Source organism: Pteropus vampyrus, unplaced genomic scaffold (genome assembly GCF_000151845.1).
Source record: "Pteropus vampyrus isolate Shadow unplaced genomic scaffold, Pvam_2.0 Scaffold103, whole genome shotgun sequence".
NCBI classification, from domain to species: domain Eukaryota; kingdom Metazoa; phylum Chordata; class Mammalia; order Chiroptera; family Pteropodidae; genus Pteropus; species Pteropus vampyrus.
The window spans coordinates 1,941,385-1,965,009 of record NW_011888884.1 but is presented as its reverse complement, the minus strand read 5'-3'; the positions used below and the strand labels follow the sequence as shown (position 1 = coordinate 1,965,009).

The 23,625-nt window shown below is 38.0% G+C and overlaps 1 protein-coding gene across 1 annotated transcript in view; it reads right to left on the bottom strand.

Annotated features, from left to right (window-relative positions):
• ELP1 (elongator complex protein 1) overlaps window positions 1-23,625 on the bottom strand; it is a 53,816-nt gene that overhangs the window by 5,390 nt on the left and 24,801 nt on the right. Inside the window, exons 16-33 of the mRNA XM_011364989.2 lie at window positions 22,735-22,866; window positions 22,318-22,391; window positions 21,485-21,563; window positions 21,314-21,393; window positions 19,964-20,101; window positions 19,774-19,859; window positions 19,332-19,480; window positions 17,575-17,698; window positions 16,569-16,666; window positions 14,861-15,062; window positions 12,650-12,711; window positions 7,418-7,480; window positions 6,975-7,035; window positions 5,526-5,639; window positions 4,893-5,004; window positions 3,672-3,799; window positions 3,053-3,207; window positions 872-947 (exon numbers count right to left, since the gene is read on the bottom strand). Coding sequence (XP_011363291.1) covers window positions 872-947; window positions 3,053-3,207; window positions 3,672-3,799; window positions 4,893-5,004; window positions 5,526-5,639; window positions 6,975-7,035; window positions 7,418-7,480; window positions 12,650-12,711; window positions 14,861-15,062; window positions 16,569-16,666; window positions 17,575-17,698; window positions 19,332-19,480; window positions 19,774-19,859; window positions 19,964-20,101; window positions 21,314-21,393; window positions 21,485-21,563; window positions 22,318-22,391; window positions 22,735-22,866 — 1,933 coding nt within the window. The remainder of the gene's footprint in view (window positions 1-871; window positions 948-3,052; window positions 3,208-3,671; window positions 3,800-4,892; window positions 5,005-5,525; window positions 5,640-6,974; window positions 7,036-7,417; window positions 7,481-12,649; window positions 12,712-14,860; window positions 15,063-16,568; window positions 16,667-17,574; window positions 17,699-19,331; window positions 19,481-19,773; window positions 19,860-19,963; window positions 20,102-21,313; window positions 21,394-21,484; window positions 21,564-22,317; window positions 22,392-22,734; window positions 22,867-23,625) is intronic.

Sequence of the window (23,625 nt, the reverse complement as noted above, 5' to 3'; positions counted from 1 at the left end):
AGCAACATAAGTCGTTAAAGTTAAATTTAATTAAACATCCAAAGGCTGCTTGCAAAGTCATCAAAATGCTATTATAGTACAGCATTTACATGAAAAAATTTTAGAACATTGCCTGTCACATGCTAGAAAATGCAAATAACAGTAGTTAAATCTGCCAATTATTTTAGAACATATTGCTAACTTTCAATAACTAACAGAGGCTGAGGACGCTTGATTGATCCACCTGAAGGGCAAATATTCGGGCACCAAGTTGAATTGTTAAAAGTTTCTACCAACTTTCAAATGAAAGCCGTTAAGGGCTTTAAATGTGAGGGATACATAAACTAATTGAGAATCATCTCCCCACAACAGTCAAACAAAACATTTTAGGTATAATTAAATAAGAAATACAGGTAAAATGCTAACATTCTTTGGATTTGCTTCCTGTAAATTCTCAAGATGATTAAAAAGGTCCAGCTGGTAAGCAAGGATTATGAAAATGTCCCTGAGATGTAATGCATACCTGCCAATAGCCCAAAAGGATGATTCAGAAGAATCTTTAAAATGTATGTATAAATTAGACTGTTTAAACTCAAACTTCAACTAGGATGTGCCTATATGGGAGAATATATGCCACTGTATTAACAAGTGTATGTCACGACAATTTAGAAAAAGTTATATGTTTAATACCCCGTTGGATTCCCCACTCTACTCGAGTTCCCAACACTAGAAGTTTTAAACTGATCTGAGTAAAGATGTAGCTAAAAATTGAGGGAAAATTGTAGTCAATACCAAATCTTGCCTTATATCACTGACCTTGTCAACACAGGCAAAAAGATATTCCTTCAACTTAGCACTGTATCATTCAGAGGGGGGAAAAAAAAATACTAACCAAGAACAGGAACTGAAGTCTTCTGTTGTTGATAAGAGGCCATGATACTATTTGCAGTAGAATTGGGACCCAGAACCTAAGTAGAAAGTAGATGGTTTTAGCAAAGATTATCCTTAAACTTCTGATGGCTGCAATACCAAGGCCAGATCCCCACCAGCCCATCATTTTCACTGGTATCAAACAGCACTTCTCCTATGTGATTTTAACTTGTCAGTTTCTCCAGTCTCAACTCAGACCTCTAAATCTCCTTTGTATCAGAAAACCAAAGTAATGATGGGGGTAAAAAAAAATAAATAAAACTAACGATATACGCCTGATCCTTGCTTGAGAGGAGAGGGAATAGTACAAGAGGTTACAGAGTTCAGAGAGTATCAAATTGTACTGAAGGATTTGTGAGAATTTTTATATTAAAATAAATATTTGCATATCATGGAACAGAAAGAAAACTGTGCACACATATTCAAGGTTAAACAAGGAATTTCATGCTTGCACAAGCCTCTGTGCACACATGCCAGACCCTCTGCTTTGCCTTCACTCAGTTCTGCAGAATGAAGTACATGCAGCCCCTTGGTGCACACTCAGCAGCAATGTCATGTGCTCAAAGCACTTCCACGTGACTCACGGTATTCTGCACATAGGCCATTACCATACCTTATCAACAAAAACAAAAATGCAAATTTCCTGGTCATTTTCCCTAAAAGACTTGTAAGTTAGTGACTTAGAAGTTAATATGATCTAAATAGAAGAGGGGAGAGAAGGGCATGGAGGATTATGAATTGTTAGCTGCAAAATTACCATGGTTTTGAAGATGATCCCATTTTTTCTAGAAAATACCTATCATAGTAAATTCAAGTATTTATGGGAGTATTGATTCTTAATTGCTTTTATTTTTATGGTTTGTAAGAGGCTTTTACATCCATCTTCTTATCTAATCTTCAAAACACTCCAGTGAAGTGTACAGGGGAAGTACTACCCCATTTATGACTGACGAAGTGGAGGCCCAGTAAACGTGTGTGTTTTGAACCAGTGAGCTGATTACCAACTACCTCTCGCTCCAAACCCACCCTTCTGTGCGGTGCTCATGAGGCTGGCACTGGAAGCCTGAGAAAACACTCCTTCTTGAGCAGCTGGCTCCGTTATGTTCTGCCAGCAGCAGACACCAGGAAAGAACATACGGCTGGAGGAAGAAGGAACCTGCTCCTTCATTCGCTTCCTTTCACTCAGCAGTAGCTCTGTACCCCTGCGGCAGCTGTTCATTCCAGTTATTGTTCATTTCTATACACTCAGACCCATTTTAATACACCTCCTCAGAAATTATGGGCACCAGCTGGCTGGCACCCTTTCTCAGAGGGTCAAGAACCAGCTCAGGAGGGCCCCACCTCCAAGCTTCTAAATTCAAATAATCCCATACTCTTCCTTGTGTTCTCTCAGCCTGCTAAGGGTACCAGTGGCTTCCCACAGTTATTATCTCAGTGTTTCTGTGTCCCCCTTTTACCGTTCAGTTCTCCAATTGTTTAACCAGTTCTATATATTAAATTCTCTCTGATAAAGCAGCAGCTGTTTTGTTTTCCTTAACGAACCCTGACTGATAGATCCACCTTTCTGAATCCAAATCAAAATTCTTAACAATAGGCCTGAGTTGTGGGAGACCGAGCAGAGGTATAAACAGTAACTAGATGATGATACATTATAACTTTTTTTTTTTACATTATAATTCTTGATAGGATGCTAACAGCCTTCAAAATAATGAGGAAAAGCTCATCATAACAACACAGAATTGACAAGTCAAATTTTCCATAAAACAAAAAAGAAAAGCAATTGTCTGGGGTTCGCTTAAAGAACACTGATCCCACCTAGAAGTCAGAACAGGGAGGTGAGAGGCTAATTCTGGTCCTATCTTCCCCGCTCCCTACGCGATCTCATAGAAGGCCAGGGGCAACTATCTGCTTTTCCCATCTTCTCCATGACAGCTGTTTCATAAAGGAGATATAAGAGAAAACTTAACCTAGGCCAAAGTGTACCAGTCACTGTACAGTCAAATACGAAATCTTATTGACAGCCTAAACATAAGCCTAAGGTAAGAACAAGAAAGTTTTGTTTTGGCTTTTAAGAGAGAGTATGCAAGGGTAATAACTTGTGAAATGGTGAAAAAATGCACATTCTGTCTTTGACGAAACTTACAGGTGCAGCTGAATTCTGCTGGTGGGTGAGAGTCCAAATTTCTGGAAGGGACCTTTCCATTAGCTGCAGAGTATCTTCAAAGGCCTTCTGTAACTCCCTTCCTTTCTCGTCAAACTCAAAGAGAAAGAGCACCTTTAAAATCTGGTGTATTTCATCTGGAGAAAAGAAATTTGAGAATGTTAAGTTGTGTCCTCAGCTCTACTGTTAAAATCATAACATAGTTTCTTTCCCAAGCAAAAAACATTTAATGTCACACTATAATTGCCATCTCCCACATTTTCTTCTTTCTTCCCAAATGCTGGAGTAATTCAACATATTTACTACAAAAGGGAAAACAAACACACTGGGGCCCAAGCAGGAAGCAGTGTCTCCACAATCCTTTATCTTGGCTTCAGTGCTAAGCTCTCACAGCTCAGGTATGTGGATGCCAACGAAAGGCGGCTTCTAGGTTACCGGCTGTTTCAGGAATTTGCCTGAAATACGGTTCCTGCTGACGGTTTTCGCCTTTCCTCAAGTTGGAGAAATGGTATCTTAATTATCTACTGAACTCTGTCTGTCTGTGCTGTCCATTTACTATTTTTCTGTGGGCAAGAATCATCCATCAGTATTGCGTATATACCTTTCAATTTTTCAGTGCCCTGTACTACTTCATTCAATGCCTCCAAAAGGGCCAGATCCTCCAACGGGCTCCCTTCTTTGAGGCTGTGCTTTTTCCGCTCCGCTTTGCGGCGATTCTTAGATGATCGCCTGTTAGAAATGAGAGATGTTTTAAAAATGGGTTCTCCTTGGGCTGCACATATTAAAATTAACATACCTGTTGGCCACCAACTTTCTGAAGAACCAGAGTGTCTACAGATGGTATTTGAATTTGAGAGAAATGGTGACGAGGTGTTAAAGTGATACAAAAAATAAAATAGGGAGAAGCAAGTCTTACAGGCAGAAAGTAATAAGGAAAACCCTAAAAAGTGAGGTCTGGCCTTGACGTTTTTATTAAAATACAGAGTTAAATGAAGTTACATCTGAGAATAAAAGCTAGAACAATGAACAGAACAACATTCAACTTAAATTTTGTAATAAAAAACAAATTGAGGCAACGAAATTTAAATAATAAGATACAGACATATCAGATTGAATTTGAACAAAATATATATGAATCTCATTCTTTCCTGCCTTGGAGGTCTTTAATATGCCATTTGTTTTGTCTGCAACTCTCTCACCCCCAGCTCTTAAATGCCTAGTTCTAGCTGCCTCTCCTGCAGTTTCTGATTGCCTCCCATGTCCTCACAGACCTCCATTCTGATTTTCTAGAGCATAATTCTGTTTAAATATGTAATTTTGCATTGTTCTGTCTCCTAAGTAAGGCTAGAACTCTTTTACCTCATCTTCTTAAAAGCTTGTGGTAACATTCACTACAACTCGCATATAGATATTCAATAAATATTTCTGACAAATTGCTAAACTGAGTAAAAGTGTGATGACTTAAACTTATGACTTCTTCCAATTCTGATTTTGAATTGAAGAAACCTGAAATCTTTTCTCTTCATATTCTATACATTAGTTACTTAATATTTGTTAAATGAAGAGTCAGGTGTTTTATAAATTGAGGATCCAGTGTAAGGTTCTCATGGGCACTGTGTAAACACACAGGCCATGAAGATGTAGCAGAACACATTTCAATGCCAAGTCTAATCTCTTAGATACGCTGGGAAAGCCCTCGCATAACACTGGAGAATGTTCTTCCCTTCCATCTGTACTGTTCTGGTGGAAAACCGACCTATTTACCTATACTCTCTCCATTTACTCTGGCATGGTCAGTGTGCTAGATAAACATGATACATACGCTGATATCCTGGAGTTACTATGAGAATATTTGCCACTCATGTCACTGCCACTCATGACACTGCTAGTTTCAGAGAAGAGGTCTGACTCTTGACCGCGGGATACATCATCATCTAGAAAAGAACCAGATGAGTAATAAAAACTCCTCGCTAAAGTAGGTTTATCATTAATGGGGTAAGTGGATTATAGCTAACTGGGGCATATCTAAGGATGCATGAAAATTATCACAAAGTTGATCTCAAAATAAAATAATATTAAATAAAGTTATTATTACTGTACACCAGCATTAAACCTCTTTTGTCTTTTCTTTTCTTTTTTTTTTTTTTTTAGCAAAGGAACCTTTGGAAACAGGGAGACTCAGTTTATAAAACACAGCAGTCAGGCATTCTGGGTGGGTGCAAGGGGAGGTTTGGCAGATCTCTTCCCATTCCTGCTTGGTGCTGCTCCCAAGCCCTCTGGACACACTCGAACAGACACACACAGCCCCTAATGGCTTGAACTGAGGCCTCAGACATCCTCATGACACCGCACTCACACTGCAGGAGGCATAATGAGCAGCTAAGACCAAGGGTGGTGGAACCATCCACGCCTGCCCCGCTCACCCCACCATCAGCGGTCTTCATGCAACACTCACCCAGATGCACCTGCTGTGCTTGCTCCTTGAGCTCGCGAACCACCAACAAACGTTTTTTATGGCGAATGAATGTGGCTGTCTGAGAGTCTAGAAATGCCACATAATTTTTCTGGGCTGGGGGTGCAGATGGAAAATAATTTCAGCATAATGTTTAAGAAAGAAAGAAAACTAGAGCAGGAGGAGTGAGGGAGTTAGAATTTAACCAAAAAACAGGTTACTAGGTTTTCCAACCAAGATTTTTCCTTGAGTATTACCTACATCATTTTAGGAAAATGAACCAGATCTTAGAGTTTATCAACATCATCCTAGAATAACTCTCAACTACTAAACTTACAACTGAATGAAGATTTGATACCTAACTCAAAGAAGGACTGGAAAATAAAAGGAGTACACAGGAAGCTATTCACAAAAATAGGAAAGCCACTGAAATGCTTCCTAAACACGGGTATCGAGCCTATGCACTTGAACTGTCAGCATTTTTCTAGGTTATTAATAGTGGAGAAAATCCAAGTAAGAGCCAGCTAATGCTGTTGTCGGGTCGGGAAACATACTTTCAGTATCAAGTTAGGGGTAACTAAGGTGAATGATACAAAAAGAACCTTCCCATAGTTTTAATTAGGATGGGGGGGAGGGAGCAGGCATGGTGAAAATGTTAATATATGTTAATATCAGAAAGGCCAGACATCAGACAGCAGACTGCGCTAAAAATCAAACCGATTCCCAAAGATTTCTGTAAGTCAAACTGATGTCCTTTTATACTTTGCTTGTAAAGAGTCACAGTGACCACCAGAGTATTCTAGAACTAATAACACTCATCTATTCGTTAGGAACCATCAACTTCATTTGCAAAAGTGGTTCTTTTCATTTTGAAAAAATTTCAAACCTACATAAAAGTTGCAATAGTTCAATGTACAGGTGTAAACTTTTCACCCAGATTTATCAATTGTTAACATTCTGTCAAATTTTGGGCTTCCTGCTTCTTTCTCTCTCTCTGTACACACACACAATTATTTATTATTTGTGGAACCTTTTGAGAGTAAGTTGATCACTCCCTCCTTAATACTTCAGTATCTCTCTCCTAAAAATAAGGTGGTTTAATATTATCTAATATAACCACAATATAATTATTAAATGCAGAAAACTGAGCACTGATACAATACTATTTTCTAATATATAGTTCCTTTCACGTTTACCAACTATTCCCAAACACACAGATTCTTAACTGTATCACAGGTTTTTGACGTTCAAAAATTTTATGTGCTATCTATCACTTAACAGTTTGGCATGTTTTAAAATCCTAGTCAGAACTAAATACTAGACCCGCTGGAGAATTTTGAGTGACTCCATACAACACATGAAGAAAGGATGTAATAACGGAGCACTTGTCTCTCTCTCCTCCCCATCTCTACACTTCTAAACGAGGAATTCTATCTAAAATGTAATCCTCACCTTCTAATATGGAAGGCTTTATGTTGGTTTCTATAATATCCAGTCTGTTGTATTTGTATACCTAGAAGGAAAGATACAATAATTTTAGGTAGGAAAACTTTAAGGCACTGGAGAGTTAAGATACTTGGAAAGAAATGGATCACTTTCAGAGGTGACCAGGATATTTTTCAAAGGCACAAACCTCCTATAAGGCAGCCAATGAAAATCTGACTCATTTAAATAAAAACCAATAATATTTCACATTTAGAGGACTAATTCCAAACATCAAGAATAAATTTTTTAAATGGTTTTTAGAAAACAGTGGTTATCCTTAGAGTGGGTACCTGAACTACTACTTAATTTCACTACCTTCAGAAGACAAGGGACTCCAGCTGACCCTGACTCCCTTGTACTCTCGCTCTGCTTAGCACCTAACACTGGCAGGATTTTTAAACTTCTTTTACCAGTCTCAGAGCTTCTTCCCAGGCAGCTCCTTCCAACAGCAAGAGTACAGCTTCTTCATAATCCTGACAAAGGAACACCAAGGAAAATAACAGGTTAATGACATAAGTATGTCATATGCCTCTATCTGCCTTTCTACCTATCCCTTAGTCCCAGTTCTTAGCATTGAGCCTGGCCTAGAATACATGCTCAATAAATATTGATCCAAAAGACAAAGGAGAGGTATAGACTCTGGATATTTAAAAAAAAAAAAAAAAAATCACATATAAGTGTCATTTCCCTACGTCCCTGAGCATCAAAACCACTAGAGAGGTCTGTTAAAACACCCATTTCCCCAATGTCACCACCAAGTTTGATTCGGCAGGTTTAGGTGGGCTCCTGAATTAATAAGTCCACACTTGAAAAAATAGTACACCAGAAGAGTAATCTTCTAAATGTTTCTTTTGCTCTTTTAAAGTTTTTTTTTCTAATTTTTTTATTTCAAAAAACTTAAACATGCAGAAAACTGAAAAATGAGTGCAATAAACTACCCTTTAGTCTTCAAACATTTTTGATGCTTGTATCTTTACCAGTAAAAATTTTTAATCATGTACCCCAATAAATAACTACTTAATATACTTATAAAGCAAATAAAACAAAACACATTTTAAAAGATGAACTGTATAAGACAACTGGCTGGGTTTCCTCAAGTAGTCACTGTCATAAAGAGGGGGGAAGGAGTATAAATTAGATTAAAAGAGATGTGGAAGATATAAGACACAAAATGCATGGTAGATTAAGCCAAATTAGATACCAGTCTAGGGCAATACATGGCCCTAGACTGGTATCTAATTTGGCTTAATCTACTGTAATCGGTTTTGGAACCATTCAAGGAACTCGAATTTTAATTATTAGATAAAATGTGTAATTATGGAAAGATGATCGTAACCAAACAACACAAATTGCAAACAGCATAGCACAACCAGTATAATTTCATTTTAGTTAAAAATACATGTGTGTGTGGAGAGAGACAGACAGAGCAAGTGAGCTTCAGCGGGCTCTAGAAGGAAACAAGAGATGCTAGCAACAGGAATCTCTTCAGTGGTAGAAATGAGGTGTTTTTATTGTATTTGCTTTCAGTAGTTAGTAGATTAAGCCAAATCAGGTACCAATCTAGGGCCATGTATTGCATTTTGTATCTTATGTCTTTCATATCTCTTTTAATCTAATGTATACCCCTTGGCCCCTTTTTTATGACAGTGACTACTTGAGGAACCAAGTCAGTTGTCTTATATAGTTTACCTTTTAAAATGTGTTTTGTTTTATTTGCTTTATAAGTACATTAAGTAGTTATTTATTGGGATACATGATTAAAAATTTTCTCTGGTAAGAGTACAAGCATCAATCTATAATACATATGTACTACTTTAAGTAAGTTTTAATTAGAAAGATTAAATAAAAATAAAAATTTTCTTCCCACATCTCAATGGATTATCTAGCCTACACCACAATAACAGGTCCATAGTACAGGTCCACAAAGGAACACAACAGGATGTGTTTTGTCTGACCTGCGTGTGCGTGTGCGTGTGGTATTGAGGTTAAAATCACATACAATTAATCATTTTAAAGTGTACAATTTGATATTTACTGTATTCACAATGTTGTGTAACCACAAAAGTATTTTTATCAGCCCATAAAAACACTCCATACCCATTTAGTAATCCCTCTCCGACCCTCACTCTCCTCATTCCCTGGTAACCTCTCATGTGCTTTCTATCTTGCTAGATTTGTCTAGTCTAGATGTCATATAAAAGGAATCAAACATTAGTTGACCTTTTGTATATGGCTTCTTTCATTTAGCACAACATTTTCAAGATTCATACAATTAGTGGTTACTAGAAGGTAAGGGGGAGGGGAAGGGGAAATTTAAATTTCTTCGATTAAATTAATTAATTTTAAAAAAGATTCATCCAAGCTGTAGCATGTACCAGTTCTTTCGTTCCTTTTTTTCCTCAATTTATTTTTTATTGTAGTAAAATATATATAACAAAATTTACTATTTTAACTACTTTTTAGTGTACAGTTCAGTGGCATGAAGTAAATTTATGAAACCATCACCACCATCCATCTCCAGAACCTTTTTTTAATCTTCCAAAACTAAAACTCTAAACCCGATAAATAATAACTCCACATGCTCCCATACCCTCAGCCTCTGGCAACCACCATTCTACTTCTTGTCTCTATGAATCTGACTACTCTAGGTATCGCATATAAGTAGAATCATACAATATTTGTCCCTTTGTATCTGGCTTATTTTACTTAGAATGTTTTCAAGGCTCATCCAGTTGTAGCATGTACTAGTTTTTTGCTCCTTTTAATGACTGAATAATATTCTTCTGTGTGTATGTGTTGTGTTTATCTCACAATTTATTTATCCATTTGTCTGTCACTACTAGACATTTGGGGTGGTTTCTACCTTTTGGCTATTATAAGTAATGCTACTATAAACCTTTGTATACAAATTTCTTTGTGGACATATATTTCCATTTCTCTTCATATATACTTAGGAATGAAACTGCTAGGTAATACAGTGACTTAATGTTTAAGTTTTTGAGGAACCACCAAACTGTTTTCTACAGCGGTTACACCATTTTACAATCCACCCGCAAGGTACAAGGGCTCCTATTTACCCACATCCTTGCCAACACTTACTTTTTATTTTTTTCCCATTAAGTGTGATATATTCCTACAATGGAACACTATTCAACACAATAAAAAGGAATAAACTGATACATGCTACAACAGGGATAACTTCAAAAGCATCACAACTTCCAATTTCCGGTTCGGCATATAAGGAACTTGGAAGTTGCTACTCCATCCTAACAACGAGTAAAAAGCTGAAAAAACTGAAAATCAACAACTCTTCTTAGATCTGTGAGAGAACGGAGGTCACGGGGCAAGCCGCAGCTCCCAAATGGAGAGACAGTCAGGTGGATACAGACGACTATGACTTACCAGACCAGAAACCCACAAACAGAAATCTCTACCAGAATCAGCAGTGCGGGTAGGAAAAATCCAAGCTGTCATCGACAAAGGGCTGGAGGCTCACGGATACCACTAAGAGTTAAAAACCCTGTGAGGGCTCAGACTTAGGAAGGCTGCTACATTCTGTGAGTTTTTACCCCCAGGAGCCCTACCAGGTTCTCACAGTGAAGTATCAGAGGAGAGTCTTGTGTTTCCAGCAGGGGGAGGGGAAAAGTACCATTTTAAAATACACCCAGAGCATGCTGTTCTTCCTAACAACGCTTGCTCTCAAAAGAAACTATTTTTCCAGAGCTAACCAAAGTGGGTTTTATCAGGGCCTAACTTAAGTAGGGGAAGGGAACTACCCAACTCCAGCTCCCTCTAGCCTTGTAGGGGTGAAAAATCGAGAAACACCAGTGAGGTTCACAGGCCAGGGGCACAGGCTCACTACAAGATAGAGATCTAGTCATAGGACTATAGAAAGCTTCTTCTCCACCTACACCTTATCATCACATCACTAAAGGCCTATTTACTGAATTTCCTTTTACTCAGTACATCACATCAGGTTTTCAACAAAAAATTACAAGGCATACAGAAAAGACAAAAACAGTTTAAACAGCAAGCCTCAGAACCAGACTCGGACATGGCAGGGATGTTGGAATTATGAGGCCAAGAACTTAAAATAAGTATGATTAATATGCTAATGACTCTAACGGAATAAGTAGACAAAATGTAAGAACAGATGGGTAATATAAGCAGAGAGACACAAATTTTAAAAATCAAAAGAAATGTTAGAAATCAAAAGCATTATGTTAGTGAAAGAAGCCAGACGAAAAAGACCACATACCAGATGGTTCAATTTATATGAAATTCTAGAAAAAGCAAAATTGTAATGACAGAAAGCAGATCAGAGGTTGATAGGGGTTGGGAGTGGAGGGAGAAGACTGATTGCAAAAGGGGAACTAGGGAACTTTTGAGGGGGTGACAGAAATGTTCTATATCATGATTGTAATGGTTATAGAACTATAAACATTTGTAAAAGCTCATCCAACTATTAATTTAAAATTGATAAATTTTATTGTATTTAAAGTACACCCCCAATTAAATATATATAAATTATATATATACATTTAATACATATGAATTAATCTTCATTTACAAAGAGAAAAAGATGGTGGCATCTTACCCATTTAATTAACCATCTTAGGTGGTATATTACATCTTTCTACTCTAACTTTTTTCCTCTATTTGTGTTGTTGTGTGCTGATGATTCAGCTCTGGCTCCTGGCAACCCTACAAATGAGTGATGTCCACAGTGTCTTGTCCTCAACAGCCCTGCTCAGCTCCTGTAGACTCAGGCCTATGGTCTCTTTAATGAAGTCAATCCATCTCATATTTGATCTTCCTCTTTTCCTGCTGCATTATGCATATTTTATTCATTGATGTTTTCAGCCAATCACCCAATATATTTACTTTCAAGGAACTACTAATATCAAATTTTAGCTATTTTCTTTCTTTCACCCTTATTATGTGAAAGACACTTATTGTTTTTAAAACCACAATTATGTTATGCAAATATGCCCACTTGTTAACAACTAGAAAAACACTGTCTCATCAAAGGCCAGAATTCTAGAAGGCAGTAATCCTTGGTGGCAGCTGTGTACATGTGTCCTGTTAGTCTGCAGCAAGTGTCAATGTATAGTTTTATTATTTTCACAATAAATCCTATATTCTATCAAAAGCTGGTATAAGTATTTATCTTTATAATGTGAAAAACTGGAACACATCAAGCTACCTGAGATAAAAAGAGTTATTACCAACAGAGAATGAGAGTAAAAGCCAAAAGAAGTGTCTAAAGTCCAATCACCTTGTTTTAGACTAGTCATTTCTCACTGTTTCTGCTTTGGCGAGTTAACATAAAAAGTACAGCTTCCTTGAGATTTAACTTAGTACTCTGCACCAAGGCCAAGTCACTAGAATATATTATAGTAGAACACTCTGGTATTCTACCTCACAGAACTTATAATTATATAGAGATAAACTGAATTTAGATTTTCAAGTCAAGTCAGCAAGATGGAAGGAAATTATCTCTGGACTTCCTAACACAGGAATATTATCTCTAGACTTCCTAACTACCCATAGTTCTTTTAATTTTCGTGATCCCTAAGGTACAACGAGAAAGTCTGTGCTTCTTAACTGGGGAAGTTTTAGAAGAGAAGAACTGAGTTTACCTGGGCGTACTGTTCCAAAACTGTGGCCGCGTCTCTGTGCTTCCTCTGCTCCACTAGCTTTCCTGCAAATGTAATGATAAGCATTTGACCATAGTTGGCTTGCCAAAAACAGTACTACCAAGATGCAAGTTGAAATGGTGTTTGGTAGTAATATTTATATAAAAATGATTTCCTACATATTGGAGATTAAGCTAGATTATACATTTAAATTGAACTGCTTTAAAACAGCATTTTTGAAACTGCTAACACTATTCCAAAGGCTAATAAAAGGCAGTACCAAAAAACCATTCTCGGATCAAATAAGTTTCGGAGGCACTGGGTAAAACAAAGTTAAACAGATTATTTTGCTGGTGTTTCATTAATATGTCTTTATTATATATAAAACTATGTACTTTGTGAATTTCTTTGAGGGAAAGAGGCAGGAATATCATAGAGTCCTTTCTTGAATGGCAGTTACAATATAAATTTAGCATAGGATGTGAAAATCATGTACGGTCAAAATTGGCCATGAAAAACGTTTACAAAGGCATGCATAGGGCAGACTGACCTGTCATCTCTCACTAATCCATTTTTTCCTCTAATAAGAAGAGACTGCTGTTTCTTTGGTTGAACACTAGATGGAGGTAAACTGGCTATGTTTGGGGTCATGTAGTGTCTAGATACTAGGATCACACTCAGGGTAGCCCAATTTAGATAATCACACTATGAGGGGCACACAGAACCAGAGTCTGACTAAGGGGCTGGGAGATTCATGCCTCCCATCTCATGCCAACTCCAGGCCATTTTATCACTTACAAAAATAGGCAGTCACCTCCACTACTAAAATAGCTACCTTTTTTTTCTTTCGCTAGCTTAGATCAATTAACTAAGTTAATGTGCACATGGAGTGACTCCATCATATAACATTTCTCAAAAATCTTTGACCACTGCCTCATCAATTTTTGCTAAACATCTGGGAACACTAAGTGTACTCCATCATAAGGCATAGGAGGCAAGCTAAGACTTGTAACAAACACAAGAGCAGATCATAGATCACAGAGCTAAAAGGTACAAATTACCAACAACATAGGTTTCTAAAGTAGCAAGTAGAAGTAGCAAAAGACCCAGAATGAACACCTAAAAGGTCTAAAATGAAAAATTCTCAAACTTGTAAAAAGAGCTCAGCTTGGAAATTGAGGTTTACTGAAGAGACTACAGATCTAATAACCAGAAAATGCCAGAAATAGAAAAGTGATAATCTTACACACTTTTATAATCCTAAGGAAAAAAGAATAGTATAAATAACCAAGGAGGATACACAAAGACTTTTATATAGAGTATTATCTGGAACTTTTTCAGGACTACTTTTTTTCTTGGAGATAATAACAACCATAATAATGATTAATAAATAACAACTAATATTTATAAGATTCTTAAAATGGTAAGGGGAAAATATACCAGTCAAACACTTACTTCAGAGCTCGGCTGAAAGGGCCAGCCCCCTACTCACCTCTTTTCACAGGCAGTCCTTTACCTTTCTTCCACTCTAAGAAATCAGACTCTGGCATAGCCTTGCCTCTGGTCCAGGCGATCCTGAGACCCTGAGACACCCAACCTGCCTTTGCTTTCAAAGTGCAAATGCTTACACATTTGGCCTCTTCTACCTCATTTCTGAAAATTGCTAGTATGGTTTCCAATGACCTATTGTCTATACCTGAATGGCCACACCCCAAAATTCATCTTTACCTTCTGATAGGCACATGGCCAGTTACACTAGGTATGACCACATAATGTAAGGTTTATTGAATGAGATGGAGAAGAAGTGATGGTATAACTTCTAGGTTATTTTTAACTTAAAAGTTAAGTGTTCTCCCATGATTACGGCTTCTCCCCCTTCCCAAGGAATGGAATTCAGATGTGGAGATTAATCCAGCTATAGCTCTCTACCTAAGAGACAGCAGAACCACACAATGAAAACACTTGTCAGTCCTTATATGAGTGAGAAAGAAACTAATTTCTTTATTACCCCATTATATTTTGAGATTCCTGTCACAGCAGTTTTAACCTTTGCTCTACTTAGTAAACCATTCCAAATCAATTTTTATTAGTATAAGAATGTCTCATGGTATGCTGCCCTAAATTTATTTGCAAAATTGCTAAATAAACCAAAAAAAGAAACGAAAAACCTTTGGAGAAGTTCTCATTTTGGAGAATCTAAATGATAGTGTTTACCTGCCAGAGATCTGCCAAAGCCAGCCAGCTGGTCTCTGCTCAAGTGAAGCTGGGCTGCCACACAGAGAGCTTGTTGCCAGCTGCCACAAGCCAGAAAGGCATCGAGAGCTTTCTCGTGGGCACCACAACGGGCAAACACTAGCCCCCCTGGCTCATAGAGGCGTTCCTGCATCAGGTGTTCCCCATAAGCAATGCTGATGTCCTGTGACAAGAGGAGATATAGGGTCAGTGGTAAAGGATGACAATCATTTTTTCATCTCCAATGGAGGCTGTTTCAGTCACTACACTTGAAACTCTTGAATTACTTAGGAAAATCCTATGGTTGATCAATGAATTCAATCATTCTTCCATTCAAAAACTTACTGAGAATGTGCCATTTATTCATTCAACAAATAGTGAACACTATACAGGCAGTGGGAATAATACTGAGATGCAAAAAATAAAACCAAACAAGCAAACACAGACACAGACACACACACACAATAACAAGAACCACCACCAAATTCCTGCTCTTGTGGCAAGAGAGAATGGACTTATAAACACAATATGGTCTATGATGTAATGCAAACAGTGGTAAAAGCACAGAGTGATGGGAGTGCTATTTCAGAGGGCTGTAAGGAGAATAAGCCACGTGAAGAGTTAGAGAGTGTTCCAGGCCAAGAGCATAGAACTATGGCCACCCAGCAGGAGCGTATGGAATACTCAGGAAGAAACAGCAAGAAGGCTGGTGTTACTGAAGCAGACAGATAACAGGAAAGAGGAACAGACAATGAAAATGAGAGCAAAGAGGCAGCCACTGGCCAAATTCTCTATTCCCCAGGCTCAGTGTTAGGCAGCAACAAAGAAAGGAATGTAACATGGAGTCCCTGCTCTGAAGGAACCCACTATCTGGTGGGAGACACAAATCTGTACATCATCAGGTTGATAAATGCCACCACCAAGATAAGAACAAGGTAGTCTGGGAGCTCAGTGTTTGAAACCTCATCCAGGAACAGCTTTCTGGCAGAGTTTTGAAGGATAACTGGGGCTAAAGGAAGGGGAAGGTAAAGGGCTGGCAGAGGCAGCTGATGCTGAAGACGCAATCAGAGGCCAGATGACAGGTGTGTGCAATTTGTGAACGAACTGAAAATGGTGGCGGTGACGGCATGGTGAGTAGTGGTTAACGGCACAGGCTTCATGTCCCAGGGAGGCCGATTCAGAGCCCCAGGTCCTTAGGCAAACTGTTTCCTCACTTAAAAATTCTTCACGCTGCTTATTGGGTTTTTATGAGACTTATATCCTACATTTAGCTTATAAGCAAAGTATCCGGCATATAAGAAAAGCTAAACAGATGTTTGCTTAAGCAAACCAAACGTTATCCCTTTATCCTAAAATAAATGGGAAAGCTCTGCACTTTTCAGGATGATCAGTAATGCAGCAGTGAGGCTGATCTGTAGGAGGCAGGATGGAGGCGGGGAGCCTCATGTGGACGATGACAAGTATTTCCCACCAGGAACCTGGGACAATGCCAAGGTTTTTGGCCTGGGCAAGTTCTTCAGAAAAGGAATAGGTCAAGGCCATTCACCCACATAAGAAGTTCAAGATGAGGTTAATTCATGTGCAGATGAACCTTGAAACCAAGGATGGTGTTATGGACTCAGGATCTTCACCCCTTTCCAACTAAGGCATGAAGCGAAACCAGGAGAGCCTCGTTTCACACACCACACACCTTGTACTGCTGCGACTTTGGTGGATATAACTTCAGAGCTTCATTATACAAGTTTTTATCTTTTATTAAGTTTAAGCATTCTGGGAAGTACTCAGGTCCTGCAGGAATGAGATTCATACACATACAAGCTTAAGACTTTGGAAGCATAAGAATTTCATTTTTACCAACGGTCTCTAAACAAAATCAACAAGGGATCTTTTAAGACCTGCATAATCAGAGGATCTGGATAGAGAACGGAATCCAGGAATTTTAATTTTAACGAGCACCGCTGCAGATTCTGAGCTATGAGAAGCACTAACTGGGATCTGAGTTCTACGTAGAAGAAATTTTTACACGACCTCTGATAAATGACCACTCAGCTCAGTGTTTTTTCAACCTCCGTAACAAGAATCACCTGGGGAACTTATTAAACATACATATACACCTGAGCCCTACCCAGACCAAGTGAATCAGATTCTTCAAGGAAGACTTAATAAGCACCCCAGGTGACTGTTCCTTGTCCCCCTCCAGACCTCAGGAAAGAATCACAACTGCTGAAGCCAGAGGCTCCAATGTGGGTCAGGGACAGGGGTGGAGAAGACACCTGGCACTGTGCTTATTCTGCTCCATCACTGACGATTAAAACAGGGGCTTTCAGGGCACTGCCAGTGGGCAACTTGCTCCAGGTAAGCCAAGTTTCCCTAAGGTGTTAGCAAACACCACGAGTAGAACGAGTTATCAACCAGTTTTGATTCTGAGACTCTGAGGTGAATCATTCTTAACCCAAACGGGATCTGCTCGATTTTCTGAGCTGTGGAGCTCCTCCAATTCTTAAAAGGCATTTTCTTTATGCTCAGCTTCTCAAAACATATGTGAAAATAAGGTGTACATAGGTAATTGCTAAAGTTTTCAGGACTAGAAATTAAAATCAGTCTATGTCTAAACTAGCATTTTATTTTAATTTATACCCTGCCTAGTTCCAAAGAAAATTTGAAGCAGAGATAAACACACTAACCCTCATACTTACCACATTTGCTGAGGTGACCAATGGCTTTTTCATAGCGCTTCAAGTATTTGTCTATGGTGAACCGCTGATAATTAGTTTCCATTTTCTTAAGTGTATTAAGAAATGGAAGATATTCTTTGGGATCCTAAAAATAAAAATAATAAATAGGAGAACTTAACTGCTTGTGATTATATTTACTTATAAAAATAAAAAATTATGGCAATAAGTCCAAAGCTACATAACTTTAAGAATATGTGCCATATTAATACATTGTTATATCATATAAAAATCAAATATAATACAACTTTTGATAAAAAATGCTTCAATATATAGGTGTTATAAGTTTACAATAAGAATAACGACTACCTCTTAACTAAATCTCATAATAACCATTTGTTTCAGGCTAATAAAGAAAACAAGGGTCTAATCTAAAAGACACTGAACAAACGCATCCAAGTTTCTCATAAAAGTGTAAGACAGTGCGCTTGGAGCTGTTTCCATGACATTTCATACCCTCCATTTGCAAAGACCAAGTATTAAAGATAAAATTATACTGAGTTGGACATAAAACTCTGAGGTCCTGTCACCACAAGTTTTTATTGGCACTGATCACTTCCAGCTCTGTGACATGCCCTGTAAGAAAGTTGTTTTCTTGGCAAAGAAGAGATACTTCCTGTTCTTAATTCAGTTTCACAGGGCAGACAGAATGAATACAAATAAGAATATAGGGGAAAAAAAAACCAAGAGTAATAATCAAATGCTCATGCATGTGATGTAGGGGATAACTATATGCTAAAATGTTAAATCAATGTTTTAAGTAAGAATCCATTATGTACAAAGAACGTAACCCAACCTTTAACCTCAGGAAACTTACAGTCTACTAGAGAAATCAGACTGGTATGCGGGGATAGGCGCTGGGTACAGTAGAAGCACATATGGGGGCCATCTCCTCCAGTCCCTGGGTGGGGGCAGGGAGGCAAGAATGGTTTACTAGGAAGATGCCACCTTGGTACCCACTGACCAAAATGAGTGAGAATTAGCCAGGTGAATGGAGAGGATGAGAGTGGTGGCTGAGCGACAAAAGCATTGCCTTTCTTCCACGAGCAGAGACAAACGGATAATGTCAAGAGATGAGAACAGAGTTACACAGAGACCAGATCATGGAAGGGTTTTTAACCAAAATTAGGGCTTTAGGGGCAATGAGGAGCCCATGGAGGATTTTAAGCAGAGGAATGAAAGATCAAATTTTCCTTTTTGGAAAGATCACTCTGGCAAGAGCAAAGAGAGGAATGATAGGGGATAAAAATGAGGCTGCAAAAAAAGACATAAAAAATGTATTTAGACTAATGGTGCTCAAACTTTTTGACTGCAGCATGCTGCAGTGGGACAAGAAGCCCTGAACCTTTCTATTCTCTATATTCCCTCTTTCCATTGGAAAAAAGAGCTACAAGATAAAGACCTAAATTAGACAATGAATCATTTGTTATATTTCCTTGATAAGAGAATTTGTTCACACATATATGCCTATAATCTTAAAAATAATCAAGAAGTTTTATCTCACTTGCTCAATCTAACAATCAAAACACTTTGATAAGCACAGAATTATAGCAGAGAATATAGCCTAGATGTGTGGGCCCTGGAGACTCACTGATCGGCCTCCAAACTTGTGTGCACAGGACAACATCGGGCAAAACACTGTACTATCAGAAGCAGGATTTCATACTACCATGATTACATAAATGAGAACCAAAAACATGGTATGTAGCAACTCCACATACCTTCTGTGACTTCTCGGCTACCATGAGGACCAAATCAAAGTCATAGGTCCCAAGAGAATGATCATATAGATCATTAACATCTACCAACAGCAGCAAATATTTCAGGGCCTCTTCAGCACTCACAGCATCGGGAACAGGCGGAGCATTTCCTGTCCGTAAGGAAACAAAACAGAGCAAAACCAGTCTGGGAAAAAGCCACATACCTAGCAACATAACCAAAAAGACAAAGTAACAAATTTTCCTGACAAATATATAGTTTTGACTCTTTTGTACATTTGTAGGATAGCACTCAAAAAAATGACACAGATCTTAAAATGGTAACCCAATGGCCTGTGTTAAATCTGTGATGTGACACTAGTCCTGATCAGTGTGACCTCAGGAAGACTGGAAGACTGGTGACAGTCAAGACTCCATTAAACACTCTCTGTGAATGAGTCTCTACCTTGAAGCTCGTGTACCTTCTGCAGCACAATTTCCAATTCTGGGGTTGTTTTCTTCACGTGGGAGGTGAGTATTGAGAGGCAGTATCTGAGGTTATAAGAACACCAGAATGAGAAGGATGAACAAGCTGAGTAAGGACAACTATATATTTCTGTTATTCAAAAGATGCCAACTAATGATGGCACACATACTTGTGAGGATTTAGGTTCTCCATGGCTGCTCTCATAGCATCGCAGATAAGGTCTACTTTTCTCCCCTCCGGATCCCTGGGCAGCTGGACAGCGCTGGTAACCGGTGGAGGGTACATGGTCTTGGTGACATCTTCTTCCCTAAAAACAAGTGTGTATTTAAAGGTCACTAACTGAACCTATGTCCCAGCTCTCAAACTACTAACATAAACCCAAGTGTGCTGATGAGATAATAAAACTGGCTTTTGGAAAAGTTTAATTATAAAAATGTTTACACAGGAGAACATGGAGAAACTTATTGAGAAATAAAAACATGTCCACAAAAGACTTGTACAGTAATATTCAGAAACGTTTTATCCCAATAGTCCCAAACTGGGTATAGCCCAGGTGTCCATCAACAGGGGAATGAATAAACGAACTGCAGTATATTTATACAATGGTATACTGTTGAGTGATAAATAAGATGAACTTATTAGTGATACGTGCAAAATGGATGAACTTAAGATAATATATATAAGGGAAGAAAGCTTTATTTACACAGAAAAGTTAATACTCTATGATTCCATTTATATAAAGTTCTTAAACATGCAAAACTGTTCTATGGTGAAAAACTCGAAGTAGTGGTTGCCTAGTGGGTGGGACAGGGACTAAGAAGAAATTTGGGGGGACTCTCTGAGATGATGGAAATCTCTATCTTGACAGGGGTTCAAGTTACCTAGAAGTATACATTTGCCAAAACTCACTGAATGGTACGCTTATTGATCTGCACATTTCACAACAGGTAAATTTTGCCTGCAGAGAACTCGTACACAAAGAATGCACTCTAGTTAATGCTATGCAAAGTGAAATATTGAGAGGTAAGGTAAACTGATGTCTATAATCACCTGGAAATTTGTCTAAAAATAGATGAATGATGAAGAAAGGCACAGATGGTAGTATGAAAGCATATACGAAAATATGAACTCTAGAATCTAGATGGTAGTACAGGACGACCTGTACAATTCTCTCAACTTTCCTGTGTTTGAAATTTCTCATGAAAAAGTTGGGGAAAAAAATCCTTGCAGAAAAGACACCATTTGATTTTAATCTCGTAAGAAAAACATAGTTTTATATGAACACCTAAAAATAAAGTTAAGTAATAATTTTGACCTACATGCTTTGAAGTCTTAGTTTTAAATAGACTTTTGAAAAAGGAAACAGAGCAAAATCCAGTAAATATGGCTTCTAAGAGTTATAGTGATTAAAAGAAATACTGAATGGAAATTCTCCTCAGGCTATCTATCTGTTTGACTTCCTTAACTAGAAGAGAAAAAATTATGGATATGGTACTCATGAACTATTCAAAATACTTACTTCAATTCTGTAAAAAATAAGTTAATATGATTTACAGAATCTATCTGTCTTATGAAGGCCTCCACATTTTCAAGAAACACCTATCCAAAAAAAAAAAAAAATTTTTTAGTTCATGTCACATTAGCTCAAGTCTAAAGTAAGACAGAGTAAATAGCAAATTTAGAAAGTTACCTTAGGGTTATGATCATGAATCAGATTAAGATTAATTCTCAGTTTTCTCATGCATTCAAATGCCTCTTTAAACATAAGTCTGTGAAGAGACAGAGCATGGATAAAAAAGGCATTTCACAAAAACTAAACTCCCTGGACCCTGCTTGTTTTCATTACAATATAAACCAGTTATAATTAGAATACAGCCCAAATGCCATACACTTGCTACTGAATTTCTACTCTGAAATCACAAAATGAAAAAAATCAGGTACCAGATTCATCTACCTTCTTAAAGGTGTGATTCAGTCATCACGGCAGGCTGAGGACTACATCTCCACATACACACAATACAAAATCATCATGGAATGTAGGTCTACTTTCTTTTTTTAAGAAAATATTAATAACAACCTTTCTGATACAAAGTTTCCTCCATGTAAATTCAGACGAAAGATCATTTCCTTTACAACCGAGGCTCTGGCACTTTTGGGTCATACCCCCCACCCTACTCCCACCCCGTAAATCTGCTGAAAGCCTGGGGCCTTCTGCCTGGGTAAGCACACAGACACAGTTTGTTGCACAATCTCCCTGGGATCACAGGACATCTAAAGCGCATTGGGATCCTCCTAGGCTGAAAAACCTGGTCTTTTATGATAAACTTCGTGATTCTTTCTGCTAAGAATGTCTACTACACCATATGGCATTAAAATCAAAGTGGAAAAAAAAAAAAAGCCTCTGAGAATCTGATTGAAGACATCTGTAATGAAGGTTTTCCAGTAGGTTTTCCAACTTTAATACGTACCATCTTCACACATAAGTGATAATAATAAGCAAGTAGTCATATACATGGTACTTACTTGTCTAACCACTTCCGAATCTGAGCTAAAACCAGGGCTCGATGACAAACAACTTCTAAGTTTCCCCTTGGCACCTTAAAATAAATAAATTGAAACAATAATGTTTTTAATTAAATAGAAAATATTTAAATACCCAAGATGTATATGGAGAACTACCACAATGTGGTAAAATAAGCATACTTTTAGCAGAATCTAGTTGGGCTTAATATTTGACTTTCCAGAAAAGTTTCCTTATTAGCCTTACTGGGCAGAGCCTGTATGAATACTCCTTTATATAAAGCTAACAGAGAACCTAGCAAGAAAAGGCTTATAACAAATTATTACAAATGATAAGAGAGCCTAAAATACAATTTGAAAGATTGTTTGGTATTGACTGCCTACTGACAATCAGAAACACAGCCTGAAAAATCAGCTTACCTGTAATACAAGCTTTGTGTCCTGGGGTACAACGGTGACAATGCGTGAACCCCTCTCTACCTTCCGCAGAGTCTCCCCATTAGACATATGACTGCTGCCCAGACCTGCCTGTAATGCTAAAGACACGGTTGGCTAAGCATTAGGAATCACTGTCATGATAAGCCACTCTCCATTACTGCAGCTGAAACTACACATTATCAGAAATAGAAGAGAGCAATTAACAACCAGGATCCTTTGCTCTCCCATTCAACCTTCAGACCATTAGCCTTTCTGATAAACAGTCTCATCCCTGGAAATTGTCCTCTCGCACAGAGCTCTCACGCATAGTCACATACACAACTTCTCAACCGATTTGGAGAACACAGGGAAGACTGGGCAGCATCTCTATTTCTTAGCACTATCAGTACACTATAATTGTATTAGTGAACGATTCTGTTTCTAAGTTAGAAACAAAGAAAGTGGGAATTTTTGGAATCTCTCACACACACACAGTGGGGAAGTGTAGGGGGAGAAACGAAATAGAAGACAAGATAGAGCCCATTTCCTACAACCACAAGCTGGAGCCCTGCAGGTGTACAACGGAGGGTGGCCACAGTGACAAAAGGAAGATTACAAAGAAGTTAGAGCATATTGCCAGTCTGGTATCTACATGGGAACTCGAAGTAAAATATTAAACTAGTTATTTAATAACAATTTCCGAGAAATTTTTTGGTTTAACTTAAGTATATTCTGCTTACGGGAGGACTTTCTTCTCTACAAGTCTTTGCTAACTGGTGTAGAATGATATAACTGAGATATTATGTTGAGATTCGAGGCTAAGTAAATGAACTCTAAAGGTTTTCTCTAGTCTGGGACTCTATGATAAAAAGCCAAAGTAGGTGAAGATCTTAA